The 16,589-nt window shown below is 38.5% G+C and overlaps 1 protein-coding gene across 5 annotated transcripts; it reads right to left on the reverse strand.

Annotated features, from left to right (window-relative positions):
* Window positions 1-642: 642 nt before the first annotated feature.
* Window positions 643-15,309, reverse strand: znf687a (zinc finger protein 687a). Of its 5 annotated transcripts, XM_056267672.1 has the most exons (13): window positions 15,169-15,299; window positions 14,944-15,057; window positions 12,115-14,167; window positions 8,285-8,354; window positions 8,053-8,137; window positions 7,722-7,906; window positions 7,444-7,635; window positions 5,231-5,393; window positions 4,924-5,148; window positions 4,048-4,160; window positions 3,677-3,779; window positions 2,269-2,728; window positions 643-1,006 (listed from the first exon to the last, which is right to left on the reverse strand). In XM_056267672.1, exons 3-13 carry the CDS (start codon window positions 14,150-14,152, stop codon window positions 984-986), a joined length of 3,657 nt encoding a protein of 1,218 aa, XP_056123647.1. In that variant the 5' UTR covers window positions 14,153-14,167; window positions 14,944-15,057; window positions 15,169-15,299; the 3' UTR covers window positions 643-983. The 5 variants fall into 5 exon arrangements, with proteins under 5 accessions (XP_056123647.1, XP_056123644.1, XP_056123645.1 ...); XM_056267669.1 differs by lacking the exon at window positions 643-1,006 and having other exon boundaries at window positions 2,143-2,728; window positions 14,944-15,052; XM_056267670.1 differs by lacking the exon at window positions 643-1,006 and having other exon boundaries at window positions 2,143-2,728; window positions 14,944-15,020; window positions 15,169-15,298.
* Window positions 15,310-16,589: the final 1,280 nt, after the last annotated feature.

A 16,589-nucleotide genomic window follows, 5' to 3' on the forward strand; every position in this document is an offset into this window, starting at 1 on the left:
TGAAAATTATTCAAAATGGATAGTACGCCTCATTTATCGTCAAAGAGCTCAGGCTGAAATGGAAAAACATTTGGTCTTTCACACTTCCAGATCCCTTGCAAATATCAAGAATTGCAAAATACATACCATTCAGTTTGGGGTCAGTAAGGTTATTATTTTATTTTATTTAAGAAATTGATACTTTTATTCAGCAAGCACACAGGAAATCAATAATCACAGTAAAGCAAATAATGATAGTAAAGACTTTTACATTCTTACGAAAAACTATTTCAAATAAATACTGTACTTTCTATTAATAAAATAATTCTGAATTTTTTTTTTTTTTTTTCACAAAAATAATAAGCAGCATGACTGTTTTCAACACTGATAATAATAGGAAATGTTTCTTGAGCACCAAATCATCATATTAGAATGATTTCTGAAGGATCATGTGACACTGAAGACTGGGCCTTTAGTGTAGGTTAATGAAAAACAAGTAAATGAGATTTCAATAAATCCTTTTGAATATTTCAGATAATCTACAGATTTTTGTTTCTGGAATCTGGGCTACAATGTATATCAGTATTACAATAAGTAGCTTCCAAGTGAAGTGATTTAGTTTGTATCAGTTGTTTATAGACAGTATAACAGGACATCGAGAAATGATTTAGCCATTATTGTTTTTTTTTTATTTATCTCAACAAAATCGATATGAAACAACCAAAAAAGGGAGAATGCAAGAGGTTACATTACAACAAAGCTCTATTAATCATCTTTACAAAGAAAACCAGAAGACAATGTGTAAGGCACCAATAAAACATAAGTCCAGCACAAACATAAAAAATATAAATTTTTAACTCCATCACACACACACACACACAACAAATTCCTCCCAGTGAGGAAATGATCATCTGAGGCCTTTAAGTGTAATCTTGTCTTAAAGAATCTTAAGACTAAATGAAGAAGGCACTTATTTCGTTCTCATTCTAAAGATCAGCAACTATTCAGCAAGTTTCCTGATTTGAATCTATGGACACACAAATAGAAGAAATACAGACATTAAACATAGAAATAATGATTCAAGCACAAAGGAGTCACCTGATTCGGGATCATTTGGCTAAGCTAAACCGTTAGTAATTACAGTATTTTATTTATAGTAAGCTGCATTTTGCATTAGAGAAACGGACTGTGTTTTTTTGGTTGCACAATGGAATCAGTAGGCACAGAAATATAGCAGGATTGGTAAACATGACCCTCTGAATATGTTGAGAACTCAAAGACATGACGCTCAGTGTCTTGGCCTTTCCCCAAACCTCTCAGATCAATTAAGAGCTTGTTGTGATCACTTTATAGGTTGATCGAACCTAAAGCACTCCTCTACAGCATTACTTGTTCGACAACAGGCTCCCCTCGACTTTGATTTGACAAAACTGGCCTAGTAGAGTAACTACATGTTATTACAAACATGATTTTGCCCCAACGCAGTGTATTTTTCTAGTTTGTTAAAAGCCTGCGACAAGCCTAAATGTTAATAATCTGCAGACTCTCTATTCTATTGCCCACTAATACATACCACACGCTTTCTGCTTATTCTCACAAAAACACTGCTCACATTTCACCCCGATCAAAATCGAAGAAAAAATACACAAGAAATTATATGTTTCATAAAGAATTTTAAATCGAATTAAATATAAGTTTTCATAACAATTAAGCACTTCTTTTTTTTGCCAAAACGTGCATTTGGACATTTTACTTTTGAGATTTTAATAATCAGTAATTTGTTATTGTGTGTTATTTGTTACTGTGATGCTGTATTTTTTTATTTAAATCAGCATAAATAAAGGGCTATAAATTATATAAATAAATTGAAAAAATTATAAATTAAACATATCTTTTTTTAACTTTTACTTAATTAGAAATAAAAAAGTATATATATATATTTTTTTTTTTTTAAATTGTACTTAAAAATAAAATGTCACAAAATAAAAATAAATATCATGGAAAAAAAAATCTCTCAAAATTAAAGATAGTCCTAAAATTAGGCTTCTTTTTCTTCAAGTAAAATATAATTTCTTATTTTACGTTTTTGATTTTGGGGTGGCATATGACCCGGACATGTTCTTGTCAGGTTTCATGATTTTCATCCTCGTGTTAATTCTGTCCTGTCTCTCTACGCTGGTTTGTCGGTTTTGTATGCGGTGATGAAGGCCATGCCGTGAGTTCTGAAGTGTGTATTAAGATCAGCAGGTTTGTTAAAGTTACGTCGACACACCTTACAGGTGTGCTTACCTTCCCCATCCTCTACCTGTGTCCCCCCTACACTCGATGGTGACCCCGGGGACCCTGCTGCAATTGCAGAGTCAGAGGTCACATGTCCAGAAGTTAAACCAGTGACCGGAGACGCCTCGGTGTGATCGGAGGGGGAATCCCGCACGCGATGGCTGATGAAGAGATGCCTGCTGAGGGAGGAGGCGGAAGCGAAACACGCCCCGCACTGCTGACACTGACAGGTGCTGCCCCCGTCACGGTGACTGACAATATGCTGGAGAAATTCCTCCCTGTCCTCTGTGGTAAAACCACACGGCATGCAGCGAAATCCCGTGGCTTCCTGCTCCTCTTTAGCCTTTTTGCTATGTCTGGTCAGGCTGCTCTCAGCCAATTGGCTTTCTGCTTCAACTGAGGCCCCGCCCAAAGCACTACCATCGTGCTCCGATGAGCTGTCAGCTGCATCTGTGATTTGAGGAACTGCCTGCGAGTTGAAAACACTGAAAGTGACTTGCAGTGACAAAACCACAGGAAGTCATTTCACTTTCAATGAGCCTTACAGCTCATTCACATCAAGAACGATAACTATAATGATAACAATATTAGCGTCCACACCAATGCGCAATAATGTTCTGTTTATTTTAAGCTCGCGCAGCAGTTATGTCATATACCACTATAAATGCTCAAGCTCTTTAAAGCAGGATGGTTTCTAATTGGCTGTCAATGTTTTTTTTTTTGTTCATCAGCTGGAAAAAAATTATTCTGAAAGTGATTCCAATGATATCGTTTCTCTGAACCGTTATCAACACAGTTGTGGTTTGGACTTCCCTTTAAATTTAAAATTAATTTTAAAACTATATCTTTATAGTTATCATCCTTGGTGTGAACGAGCCTTAAAGGAATGATTTCAAACCTGTATGAATTTATTTCTTCAACTGTAACCAGACAGTTGATGTACCCCATTGACTTCCATAGTAGGAAAAAAAAATACTATGGAAGTCAATAGGGTCCATCAACTGTCTGGTTACTGACATTCTTCAAAATATCTTCTTTTGTGTTCAGCAGAAGAAAGAAATTCATACAGGTTTGAAACAACTTGAGGGTGAGTAAATGATGACAGAATATTATTTTTAAAGTGAACTATTCCTTTAAGTGTTGGTACAGTGTGTTCAAAGACTCGATACATTTGTGAAAAGTTTTAACTTTATGCAAATGAACAGCGACACAATGAGGTGTTCAAATATCTCAGTTGTAATCAATTTTTTGAAAGCTGGGCCCAGTTGCACAATTCACCAATAACATTACGGCATCTAGCAGTAGGAACACCTACTAGAGACAAATGTTACAGTGACCCTCAGCAAACAAAATCACTGTCAGGTGGTCATGGTGTTGGACATATTATGTCCATCTGACAGTGTATTTGAGCTCTTACCTGACTTTGTTTGGCTGCTCGTCTGTCTCCACCATGCTGAGCCTCAATATGTTTCTCAAGAATCAGCTTACTGCTGAAACTCCTCTTCCCACCTGTACAAAGTCTTCACAACAAGAGACAACAGTAAATAACTTCTAAAGGACCTCAAAAAATTAGTGTTAAACTTCCCGTTTATTTATGCCTGGATAAAAGGATAAAACTATGATAAATAATAGAGAAACACTGCTGAAACTGAACACTGCGGAACTAAGCCAATTGATTGCAAATAGCACTTGATATTTGATTTTGTTTTAGATGCGATTCCTAGACATTCATACATTTTAGGTGTCTAAATACTTCATGGGGCTACGGTACATATGTCTTACACTCACTGGCAATAAAAAGCTCTTTTGATTCCTTTGTGTTTGACACGAATGTGACGTCTTAAACTTGAGGATGACGAGAAGGAGCCTTCACAAAGAGTGCATGGAAACTTCTTCAGCTCCTTCAAACAAAAATGTCAATGTATTTTTATACACCATTAATACATTCATTTGGTTCAGGACAAATCAGAAAACATTCAAATTTAACAAAGCAAAAAAACAGTACAAATCATAAACGTGTTTTTATGGCTTGAAAAATGTTTTTTATTGCATGTAATGTTGTAAATTCTGCTTACTTAAATATGTTATCCTAATACATTATGTTATATTTCATCAAATAATATTATTATAATATAATTATAATAAAATTTAATATAATTTCCTTTGATGTAAAAGCTGAATTTTCAGCATCATTAATCAGTCTTAAGGCACTGGTATAGTCTTCAGTGTAACATGATCCTTCAGAAATCATTTTAATATGCTGATTTGATGATCAAGAAACATTTTTTATTGTTATCATAATGGAAAAAAATATATTTTTAATTTTAATTCTTAATATTTTTGTGTAAACAGTGATTCTTCTTTTACAGGATTCTTTGATGAATAGAAAGTATAAGAGGAATAATTAGAAAGAAATAGAAACAGCATTTACTTAAAAGTATTTTTGTAACATTATAAAATGTCATTACTGTCACTTGACCAATTTAATGCATCTTTAATGAATAAAAGTATTAATTTCTTTCCAAAAGAAAAATTGTAGATTCAAACCTTTGAATGGTAGTGTATAAAACATGGACATATATATAATTTTTTTTTTTTTTTTTACATTTTTGACAATGTATGTAATCTGAACTTCTGCCTATGCATCCGTGATGGCATCCTGACCTTGCCATGCTGCTCGGACATATGGGTGATGTAGCTCTCTTTCTCTTTGTAGCGCTTCTGGCACTGTGAGCAGCTCCAGCTCTGGATATGTGGAGCAGCGGAGTTCCCATCCTCTCTTGACACTCTTCCTCTGTCTTCATCCCGCCCCCACTCCTCCCCATCTGAGCTATCCATCTTTACCAAGTTGTTCTGTGCCGATGTGTCATAAATGTCCTTGTGAGAATCCTAGAGACACATTATGGTCAAACATTTATAATTTTTTATCAATGAATGGAGCTCATTTTTGTCTCAGCTGAACGAAACCAACCTTAACATGCTCAAGGAGAGAACTTCTCTGCGTGAAGAGCTTGTTACAGTCAGGGCATTTAAAGACGTGCATCTTCTGCTTAGCTAAGTGAGTGTCAAAATGGACACTGAGCAATGCCTTCTGAGTAAAAACAGTCCGACACATCACGCATTTATAGATCTCCCTGTTACAAAAAATAAAGGTTATTAGCACCTCAGTTATGCAAACATTTAAAGTCACCATGAAATCAAAATTGACAGTTCTTTTTTTTTTAAAGAATGTTACAGTGTTTATTATAAAGGAACGTTTATTATGTCTCGGCGAAGGGTGGGACCAAATATCCTCCACAACTGACTACAAAATTACATTCAGATCTGCCTCCATTTAGTTAGCAACTCCCAACTTTCTACGATCCAATCAATTCCCGAGGACGAAATCCAGTACTGTCCTACATTTTGTGTCATTCCAAAAGCCAATTCAATCGGATGTCACAATGAGACGAAAAGACTAATCTCAACTCCCATTTCATGTCGACTTTAAAGAAAGAATCGAGGAGACATGTACAAGCTAGTGTTGGGGAGTAACTAACTAAACTTAACCTCATTTTCCAGTACAGTTTAAATCCTTGCAACTTCTTTTTTGAAGTGAAATATTTAGTTAAATGCTTCCAGATTTAGAGATAATATAAAATATATTGTCCCCTTAAATAACTTCAATTTAATTTGTAGTGTAGATAATAACTACGTTAAAGCTGCCGTCGGCAACATTTTTTTGATCATATTCAGTGAAATCGACACTATAATCCGGCAGAACAACATAAAGTGGTTTGAGAAAAAAACCCGAGCTTCTAACTCCACCTGGAGCGTGTTATTTGTTTTGCAAAAATCCACAGCTCCCGGATCATCGGGTCCAATCAGCGCAGGGGGGTGTGAGATCTGACTGTCAATCACAGATCGGGCACACGCCACCCCTCGCGCACGTTACAATCACATGCACACGCCTGAAGTAGGGCTGTCACTTTTTATTCAACATTCGAATATGCATTCGAACATGACGTGAAATATCCGTAATCGAACTATAAATAAACTATCCGGTTTTTAAAGTGCCATGTGTAGCGCATTTTTTACAGTCTGTGATTAGACCGTTTGTTTTTTATTTTATTGTTTGCCATCTCATCCAGTAGCGGGCGCTCTAAACGTATTGTAGCGTAGGCCCATGACCAAATCAAGCGAATAATAGCCAATAGCCACCCTTTTTTGAAAATGGAAGATAACTCACAGAACGGCCAGCCTGAGCGGACAATTACGACCCCAAGTCATCTAAAAAGTAGTGTCTGGAAATATTTTGGGGTCTACACCATAGATGGTAAAGTAACCGTTAAAGATACGGCAGTTTGCCGAATTTGCAAAAAAACGGTTTACTTACACATCCTTGACATCCAATCTTCGCGCTCACCTGTCAAGTTACCATCCAAATGAGGCAGCGGAGTAAGAGACACAGCAGACGGCCAGGCACGTCTGTGTGCTCCGAGTCCGAACACGTGTTCTCCACCGCGGGGAACATCGTCAATAAAAAGAGAGCCACACTTGATCCAGATCAAGTTGATGTATTGGTGTTTCTAGCAAACAATATTAAGAAATGAATTAGGCAGGCCTTACTCCTGCTGCTGTTTAAGTTGTCTCGTTATTGTTTGTGCCGTGCTGTTCCGATTCTGTTTTTTTTTCATGGAGGGGCGGGGCTCGTAGATATTCGAACATATTCGAATACATTGCTTGATATTTGATATCCGTTCGAATTTGATTTTTCTCAAAAGTGACAGCCCTAGCCTGAAGTTCGTGCAGTAACGAAGAGTGATGGTGTAAAATCAAGTAAGCTCATTTAGAGTATAAATGACGTTAGCAATTGCAATCTATCTGTAGATTAGCCAGGGCAGCATACCTCCAAATAATCCATGGTGTTGATGGATGCTGATGAGACGGGCGCGTTCACTGAAAATCTGGTGCACACGCACTGACAAGCATGAACTCGGTGGGAGGGTATCCGTTGATAGTGGGGGAGGGGCATGAGAGTTGTAAACATTCAAAATTTTGCCTAAGTCCACTCAATCTGCCAGACTTGCTGACCGCAGCTTTAAGTGACTAGCTTGTGGTCTGGCTGCAGTTGCAATGTGGTTTCCCCAATACTGGCACACACACACACACACGCACGCACATGCACACACTGTTTACACTTACTTGGACTGTCTAGCCGTCTCAGGGAGTTCAGGATGCTGGGAGGTACAGTGGGTTTCAGCACCAGAGGAAGACTTGAAAGCCATGGGGCAGGAGGGGCATTTATGGAAGACCTCACAGTGAGCCGTCTGCATGTGAGTCTTTACAGCGTTCAGACTATTCACTCCTCCAAACACCAAATGACAACAGGCACATCTGCAGATAAGAGGAAATAGCTCCTTCATAAACCAATGGATAAAACAAGGGATTTATTAGTATTTATTACTACTATGTGTGGATACCTATATCCAAGGCGACGTGAGTAGTGCAGGCAGGTTTGATTCAGGTGGGTGTTGAGGTCATGAAGCTGACAGATGACACCACATTCAGGGCAAACCAGTGGAGGGAGCTGCTGATGTAACCGGCGGTGAGTTGCAGCACTGCATGAGTTCCACAGTGGCATTGGAGGAGAACACTGCATACAACACTAGAGAGAAAGCAAAATGTAATCATTTTGTCAATTTTATTATCAAATATATTAATAAAAAAAAAATTTTTTTTTTTTTTTGTGTGAAATTGTTAAAAGGGGCATATGCAAATCGAGTCCTGATACACACACATGCACTCACTCACCATGTCAGTGACACCAGGATCCACCTCTTGAAAGTGTGCTGCTATTTCTGCCTTGCCTTTGAATGGACTCCAACACTCTGGACAGCTGACAACATTAAAAATACCAAACAGCATCTTAATCTCTCAAACACCCACAATCTCAATTCATTTCATTTGAATGACTATTTTTTTCTTTTATTTCTAATTAATTCAAGCATACAAACTAAAACATGATCTGACAGTGTGTGGTTACCTGTTATCAGAAGGTTGTGACAGTTGGCCACCACTTTCTTTAAGGGCAGGCAGCGCAGGAGAGAGCATACCTGTAATTGAGACAAGAGTACAGTAAGTACATACTACACATCAGCTAAATCATTCTGAAATGGACATGGGTTAATGTATTATTCTAGATTATTGGTCAATTATCTACAGCACTGTTAACCTAAAGTCATTTACTGTTCAACTCCCTAAAGGATAAGCCAGCAATGCACCGGGTCCAGAGACTGTCCTTTGAAAATGGGTACAGAGAGAACAAGCCCCAGCTGAATTATTCCACTTAAAGGTTTAAGTCCTTTGTTTTGCAGTGGACAGACAGTGATTGGTTGATTTCTACGCTGCTCCCTGATCCCTGTGTGCACACTGGCTACTGATACTTATAGCATGACTATAAGTTTGTCTATTTTTACTTCTGGAATGTTTTATAAAATATAATGTTTTGTTCAGACACGTTAAGCTAAAATTAAGCAGCAAATTACGTCATTCAGGTTTTCAATATTTTCAATACCCCTGAAAGGACCCTGAAATAAGATGATCCCTTTGCAAAGAACTAATTTCCTAAAATATAAAAGCAGGTATACGCTATCGTTCAAAAGTTTGGAGATGGTATAATTTTTAAACGCTTTTAACTACAGAAGAGTCAAGTTTTAAATAGGAAAAATATCGAAACTCTTTGGTCATTTTTTTTTTTAGAAATGCTAATGGTCTTGTCCACTTCAATGATGTATGCTAAGCTATGCTAAAAGTGGTACCGCCAGAACCGGAGATCGGCTGAATGGATTCAAAAACAGTAAAACTCAACAGTTTAACTCTGGGGGAGTTGTAAAATGAGCCTATTTCCAAAAAAAGTGGAGTATCCCTTTAAACCTGAAGTAATGTTCTAGAGCAGCTTTACCAACCGTATTACCATTATTAGCAAGCCAAAAGTGACAGTGGATTTCAAAGGTTTTTTTTTTTCAGCAAAATAAAAAAATAAACAGTAATTAGATTTGGTAAGATTGCGCAGCTTGCGCACAAAAAGTATTTTCGTCGCTTGATAAACTTAAGATTGAGCCACTGTAGTCACTCAGACTATTTTAACGATGTCTTTCATAACTTTTGTTAATATATTAATATTAATATTGCCATTCATATTTTTTGCTGTTAAATTAATTTAATTGATATCTCAAGTTATCGCTTAAAAAAAACTTTCTTTTTTTTTCGCTTCTGTGGTTCCTTCTTGTTATGAAAATTCCTGATCCAAAATTTGCACAATGCAAAGTGCAAACCTAAAGTATTTACTAACTCACTCAAAAGTCTTGTTGGTTTGTGTCTAGAAACCTTAATACAACCCCTGGCAAAAATTATGGAATCACCACCCTTTTATACATTATAGCAAATAAACAAAATCACAGATATATTACAAAATATAAAATTCAATTGCTTAAAGGGCTAGTTCACCCAAAAATGAAAATTCTGTCAGTAATTACTCACCCTCATGTTGTTCCAACCCCGTAAGACTTTCGTTCATCTTCGGAACACAAATTAAGATATTTTTTATTAAATCTGAGAGCTGGATCACTCCTCCATAGGCTTCTTAAGGGATCGAAACTGGCCGGCCCAAAAGTTATGAAAGACATCCTTAAAATAGTCCGAGTGACTACAGTGGCTCAATCTTAAGTTTATCAAGCGACGAGAATACTTTTTGTGCGCAAAAAACAAACAAAAATAACGACTTTATTCAACTATTCATTTCCTTCTCTGGGGGCCGTGAGATTTCACGTAGTGGAACTGCGCAAAGCTTCTGTGTTGCACGTCACACGTAGGCTCACTATTGGCCGACGCTGGTCATGTGTGTGATGCGTGTGACGTACAACCTAGAAGCTTTGCATAGTTTCACTACGTGAAATCTCAAGGCCAACAGAGAAGGAAATGAATAAAGTCTTTATATTTGTTTGTTTTTTGCGCAGCTTGCGCACAAAAAGTATTTTCGTCGCTTGATAAACTTAAGATTGAGCCACTGTAGTCACTCAGACTATTTTAACGATGTCTTTCATAACTTTTGGGCCGGCCAGTTTCGATCCCTTAAGAAGCCTATGGAGGAGTGATCCAGCTCTCAGATTTAATCAAAAATATCTTAATGTGTGTTCCGAAGATGAATGAAAGTCTTACGGGGTTTGAACAACATGAGGGTGAGTAATTACTGACAGAATTTTCATTTTGGGGTGAACTAACCCTTTAACATTCTGGCTTCTTGAAACCCTCAAACAAACTCAAATTTTTTTATTAATGGCATGTCTTTTTTTCCCAGATCAAGCAGAGGAACAAAGTATGGAATCATCTTTTAATTTCCATTTCGAAAACAAATACTGGATGAAGTCTAAAAAAGCTAATTAGTCAGCAGTTAAAAGAGTGCTTACACACCTTAAAGCAACACTAAGTAAGATTTTTTACCTTAAAATAATGTTTTCAAAATCGTTTCAGTGGTTCATCGTGACATGGTGAAATGCACTTATGCCACCGTTTTGCGGTCCTTTATCTGATATATCCACGCTATGTAAGATTGCCAGATCGGGTCGCGTTTCTGTAGTCTGAATGAGACATAAGAAAACTACAAATTTGACTTGCTTTACGGCAAGCGTTACAATTGCCGATAAGTGGAGCGTACTCAACAGTAGACTACAACTACATGTAAGATACCTAGCAGCCGGATAGCTTTTGAATTGTCATCATGATTCCAAAGCCGGTGCTGGATAAACAGAGAGCATGTGTGTGCGTGCGACAGTAGGATGCGGTAGGCTAAATTATTTACGACAGCAGTAATGGACAATTCCGCTTCCAACCTGTATGGCGAACGCAGAGGAAAAGTTACTTGGTGTTGCTTTAACAAGCTGCTAATTGAAAGGAAACATGGCCACAACAAGAGAGTTGTCAGTTGAAACAATGGAAAGGATGATAAAACTCCAACAAGTAATTAACACAGAGTGTGGCCAAAGAAGTTGATTGTTCCCAGTCAGCTTTGTCTAAAATTTGGTGCAAGTATAAACAAAATGGGAAGGTTAGCTATAAAAGGAAAACATACAGGCAGACCAAGGAGGATGTCAAAGTGTCAAGATAGAAAACTCAATAGAAAATGCAAAACAAAGCAAATGGGCGGAAACAGGAGTAAATGTTTGTAACAGAACTGTAAGAAACCAGCTGAATGAAATGTGATTTACGCATTGAAAATCCAATCAAAAACCAGAACTAACACCTTAACAAAAGAAAAAGTTACAAAAGAGAAGCAATCACGGAGTGTGGATGATTGGATGAAAGTGATAATCAGTGATGAATCACAAATCTGCATTGGCCAATGACATGGCCAGCAAACAATCCGGATCTCAATCCAATTGAAAATTTATGGTGAAAATATATATATTTTTTAAATGTCAATGACAAGGCTCTATCTTGCAAAGCTGATCTGTCAAACACTATTTGAGAAAGTTGGAAGCAGCTTGATGGGGAATATTGTCAATATGTCCATGCCTCAAATAATTCAGAAAAAGAAAAAGAAATATAAAAAGACATGCCATTAAAAAAAAAAAGTAAGGTAATTTATTTAAGGTACGTTTCATGAAGTCAGAATGTTAAGCTATTGAACAGAACCTTTTTTCCATCATATCTGTGATTTGTTTGTTATAAAGTAAAAAATCTGGGTGGACATCCTCTCAGTGTGGTGATTCCATATTTTTTTTTCCCACCGGTTGTATTTAAACAAATTGAGGAAAGGTCACATAAGTACTTTTCTTTTCCTAGTGCATCTATAAATACACTGATAAAGACACAAACCTATAGGCACGGTCTCCTGCTGGCCAATCATCTGCTCCACACTGACAGGACTCATGACGAGGTGTGAACACTGCATAACCAGTCCCTTCTCCTTGTGCTCTCGTGCGTGGAGCAGCAGGCTGCACTTATTAAAGAAGGCCAGGCGTTTGGAGCAGTGGTTACAGGTCACCTCAATCCTCATAGAGCGCCGATCATAGTGCCTCGCCAAGCTGCGCTCCAGGGCAAACGCATCCCCGCACTCAAGGCAACGATATCCCGTTGAGGGCAATCGAAGACCCCATTCAAGGGGAGGCATGGTGGAGAGGTCCGGCTGATAACTTGGCAGTGGATTCTTACTGTTGAGGATTTTGTTGAAGGCCTCGACGAGGCTAGACTGGCTGCGTGAGATTACAGCTCCTGGGCTGTTCACAATGGAGGCTGGTTTGGCTGTCCCAGGGTTCCCATTCATCGTTTTCTGCGCCAGAGAGCGAATGTTAGCCCCAGGCATGGATGAAGAGATGGATGGCAGGGTTGACGTTCTAGTGATGTTGACTGCAGTGGCAGAGAGAGTGGTGGCCAGTTGATTCTGTGCCCTGCTGGCTGCAAATAACATAGCTGTGCTGGCATCCTGAAGGGTGGACACGGGCAACATTGTCACCTGAGGTGGTCCTTGAGGAGCAGCGCCAGATCTCTGAATCCTGTGGACTGGCTTACGGGCCCCTGCTCGAACTTTGGAGCCACCAGGACCTTTGGGAACCACTTTAGATACCGTACGTGTGATGTTACCGGCATACGCTTTGACATTCTTGATTTTCACTTTGAGAGGCTTGGCGGAGGTCTTGCTTGAGTTGGTGACACCTTCAAAGGCTGAATCTACCAAACTAGGCTCCGTAGATTTCTCTTCTGTCTCCTCAGCTCCATCATCATCTTTTTTTGTGTGAAGACCGCTCTTCTCCTGCACACTTACGCTCATGTCAATAACTTGATCTTGAGGGGCTTCTTCTCTTCTCTCCTTCTTTTCTGGCTCATTGGCTCCGAGCTGATTTGAGGGCAGAGATATATAAGGTTGAGGGATTTCTGGCTCAGGGCTCTCAGGAGAATCTCGCTCCTCGATTATGTGCTCAAGGTCTTTTTCTTCAGCTGGCAAATCATTTTTGGAGGTCATTGACGTTGGGTTGACACTGCTTTGTAAAAGTGTTGGAGGCTGGACAGAGGGCTCCTCAATTTGAGTGTTACTTACTGGTAAGGAAGGGGACGAGGGAGAGGGCAGCTGAAACACACTTAAAGGGGACCGCTGCATTCGTGGTACCTTGGGAGCAGAGCACAGCTGGGAATCCGGGCTCTCCTGTATGACGAGTGCAGGGCTGCCGAGGTCTGGTTCAGATTCTTCATCTTCAGATAAATGGCGGCGGACTCCTGCCCTCAAAGTGCCATTTAATGGTTGTGCTGCCTCACAATCAACTCTGAGGGGGAAATTTGAACTAATTGAATGTGAAGATAAGATGGGAGGATCAGTCAGGGGTAAAGACTGAGGCGGGGAGAAAGTGCTAGCAGGGTGTTTAGGAGAAGTGCCATCCTGGTTGTCATCATTAGTTACTCTAGAGGAAGAGAGAGACCAAAGTGGCCCATTGGTCTGCATCTGGGTTAGAGTTGGTGATTGAGAGGGTTCTGTAGCCCCATCTGAGATTGTTTTGAGTCCATTATAGATGAATGAATCTGAAGGCATCAGGTCATCTTCTCTGGGACCTTTCTGGGGAGACTCATGTGATGCATCTACACCAAGAAAGTCTCCAGTTATATCCCCTTCAGTTTTGTCATCAGAATGTACACTGTTTTTTACAATCACACTGACCATGGAGGGGTCATTGTTAGGACTCTCAGGGCTGTCTGGGGGTCTTAGGCATGGACTTCCACTTCTCTCCTTTCCAACAGCACCACTGTGTTCATTATGACTACCATCGGTGTCAGACTGAATTGCTTCTTTGGCATCAATGTCTGGAATGTCAAATGCTGCCAGTAGGTCATCGAAATCTGGTGTCTTCATGTCCCCCATTCCCATGTAGATGACAAATACCTGCATTACATGACATTCCATTAGCATAGATTTGCACTCTTGTTTATAATGTAGAAAATTGTAATGTGTTCAAATGCATCAACATGTGGGGAAAAAATATAAATGGCACATATTATGGCACATTATTCTCACATATTATGTGCCATCTATATATATATATATAATGAGATGTAATGTATAATGTGATCAGTTAAATTTAGCTAATACTTTAAATAGGAGGAAATAAAAGTCTTACTATAAAAGGGTTACTTACAGGAAGTAGCCTAGGCTATCAAATGTACAACGTTATTTCCTTACACACGTTCTTCTGAATAAGACATTTTACATTTATAAATGTAGTAGCTTTGCTCAGCTGCTATTTCATTTGTGAATGTTCTGAGCAGCAGGCAGTGCACTCGTTTTTAATTTACAAATATGAACTTTACAGTAATCGTTTCATAGGCTACCTAGAACAAAAGTATTAGGTGCCTTTTGCACGACAGTTTGGCCACCTATTTCAACAGAGAATGTAGTTCAGTAATTACAAGAAACTGACAAATCCGCAGGTCGCCATAATGAAAGTAATCTGTCACATAGTAGTCTTGCTAAAGTGTCTAGCCAAACAGCTACAGTAGCTTCACCCGCAGTCTGCAACGTCTAACGTTGATAATACAACAAACTTGATATTCATGAGGTGATGATGATCGTAATTATTATATATTCGTATATATATTTATTATATAATTATAGCGATACATGTCTTGATGTATGTGTTGAAGCGTAAAACTTTAGTTTACCTGGCCAAATATTCTCGGAGTGACCCAGGACGGCGCACAGCATTTGCGTCACCTCTGAAGAAAAACAAGTCTTTCCACTGTACACATGCAAATGTCGATACTGTTAGAACTATACTACAGAAAAGAGAGCCGTTGATTTCTTATGCGTTGCTTGCAAGTGTCCAGCCAGCTGCTTCACAAACGGCCGTTGTCGTAAAACTATGACGCAGTATTTTTAATACGTACCTGTTGAGTGTGACAGTAGCGAAATGGAGTTTATGCCCATGATAACCACACACGATCCACTTGCAGAGTTCAACAAATATATTCACTCCGGAAGAGGAAGTAAAAGCTGATTTATACAACTATGGCATTAAAGTGTGTGTGTGTGTGTGTGTGTGTGTGTGTGTGTGTGTGTGTGTGTGTGTTTATGACGGAGTTTATGAAGAAAAAGTACATACTTTTGAGTGTGTAGCAAGATTAGACAAGCTTTGAGAATTGTGTTTGAGACACTAACACGTCATACAATTGCGTCTTTAACGGTTGCTCTCTGTCGCATCCTGTTACCGTAAACTCCTGTCAGCAAAGAGGCAAATATAATGCATGGGATAACCAAATGATTGTTTCATTTGAGCTGATTAATAACATTATATTATTGGCAAAATACTTTATAGCCTACACAAATGAATAAATTTAAATTTGTAAATGTATACCCCTGTTTATTATATTCAGAAACGATTAAAATACTTCTCAGATGCCCTCAGTAAAATGAAAAACCAAACTGCAATAAAACTGTATAATTTATTTGTATTATACAATCTGTTGTAGTTTTTTTAATTAATAACTACTATTATTTAATTGTATTATTGTATAATTGTATTATTATTATTTGCTTTATGCCATTTTGTTGTATTCATATTTTGTATTCAATAAAAAAAAAATTTAAAATAAAAAAAAGAGAAGCCAATGCGAAACTCTGATGATTTTTTGGTAACAGCCACTGCCCACTAGGTGGCGCTTCGGTAGCGCGGCCGCGGCTGCTATTTGTGAAAATGCCAGACAGAATGACAACGAAAGGCTCAAGGAAGTAACAAAAGAAAGGGTTCAGAGTCCAAAAATATATTTAACAATATATTTATTTAAATCTAGGGGTAAGTAATAAAGAAAATAGTTGTTCAACAGTAAATAAACAAACACTTAAGAGAAAAACAATATGATGGTCCAGCTCCTCAGCACAACTGCAGGCCTCCCGGTAGACAGAGGGCAGACATCTTATATCCATCCACAAACTCAAGACAGGTGTGGATCCTTATCTGACAACCTATCAAAAGAGAGAAAAAACAAACAGAAAAAACCCAAAACAAAACTAATCCGTAACACCTCCCCCCTTAAAAAGGGAGAGATTCTCGTTAGAAACTCTACCTTATACAATTTCCAACCCCAAAGCATACATAAGTTTATGAGGAACAAAAACAACCCTACCGGAGTTAACACCAAGTCATTAACCATTACAACTTTCCCAACTCCCCGCATCTCTTGGTTTCGAAACCAGCAATCTCCCGGCGCCTGGAGAAAGCAAAATTAAGGAATTGAAAACCAAAGAAAGAAAAGAGAAGAGGAAAATGATTGTCAAAAGACTTATTCTCCACCACATGGGGCACGGGACA

Source organism: Rhinichthys klamathensis, unplaced genomic scaffold (assembly GCF_029890125.1).
Source record: "Rhinichthys klamathensis goyatoka isolate OS25496 unplaced genomic scaffold, OSU_Roscu_1.1 h1tg000262l_1, whole genome shotgun sequence".
NCBI lineage: Eukaryota > Metazoa > Chordata > Actinopteri > Cypriniformes > Leuciscidae > Rhinichthys > Rhinichthys klamathensis.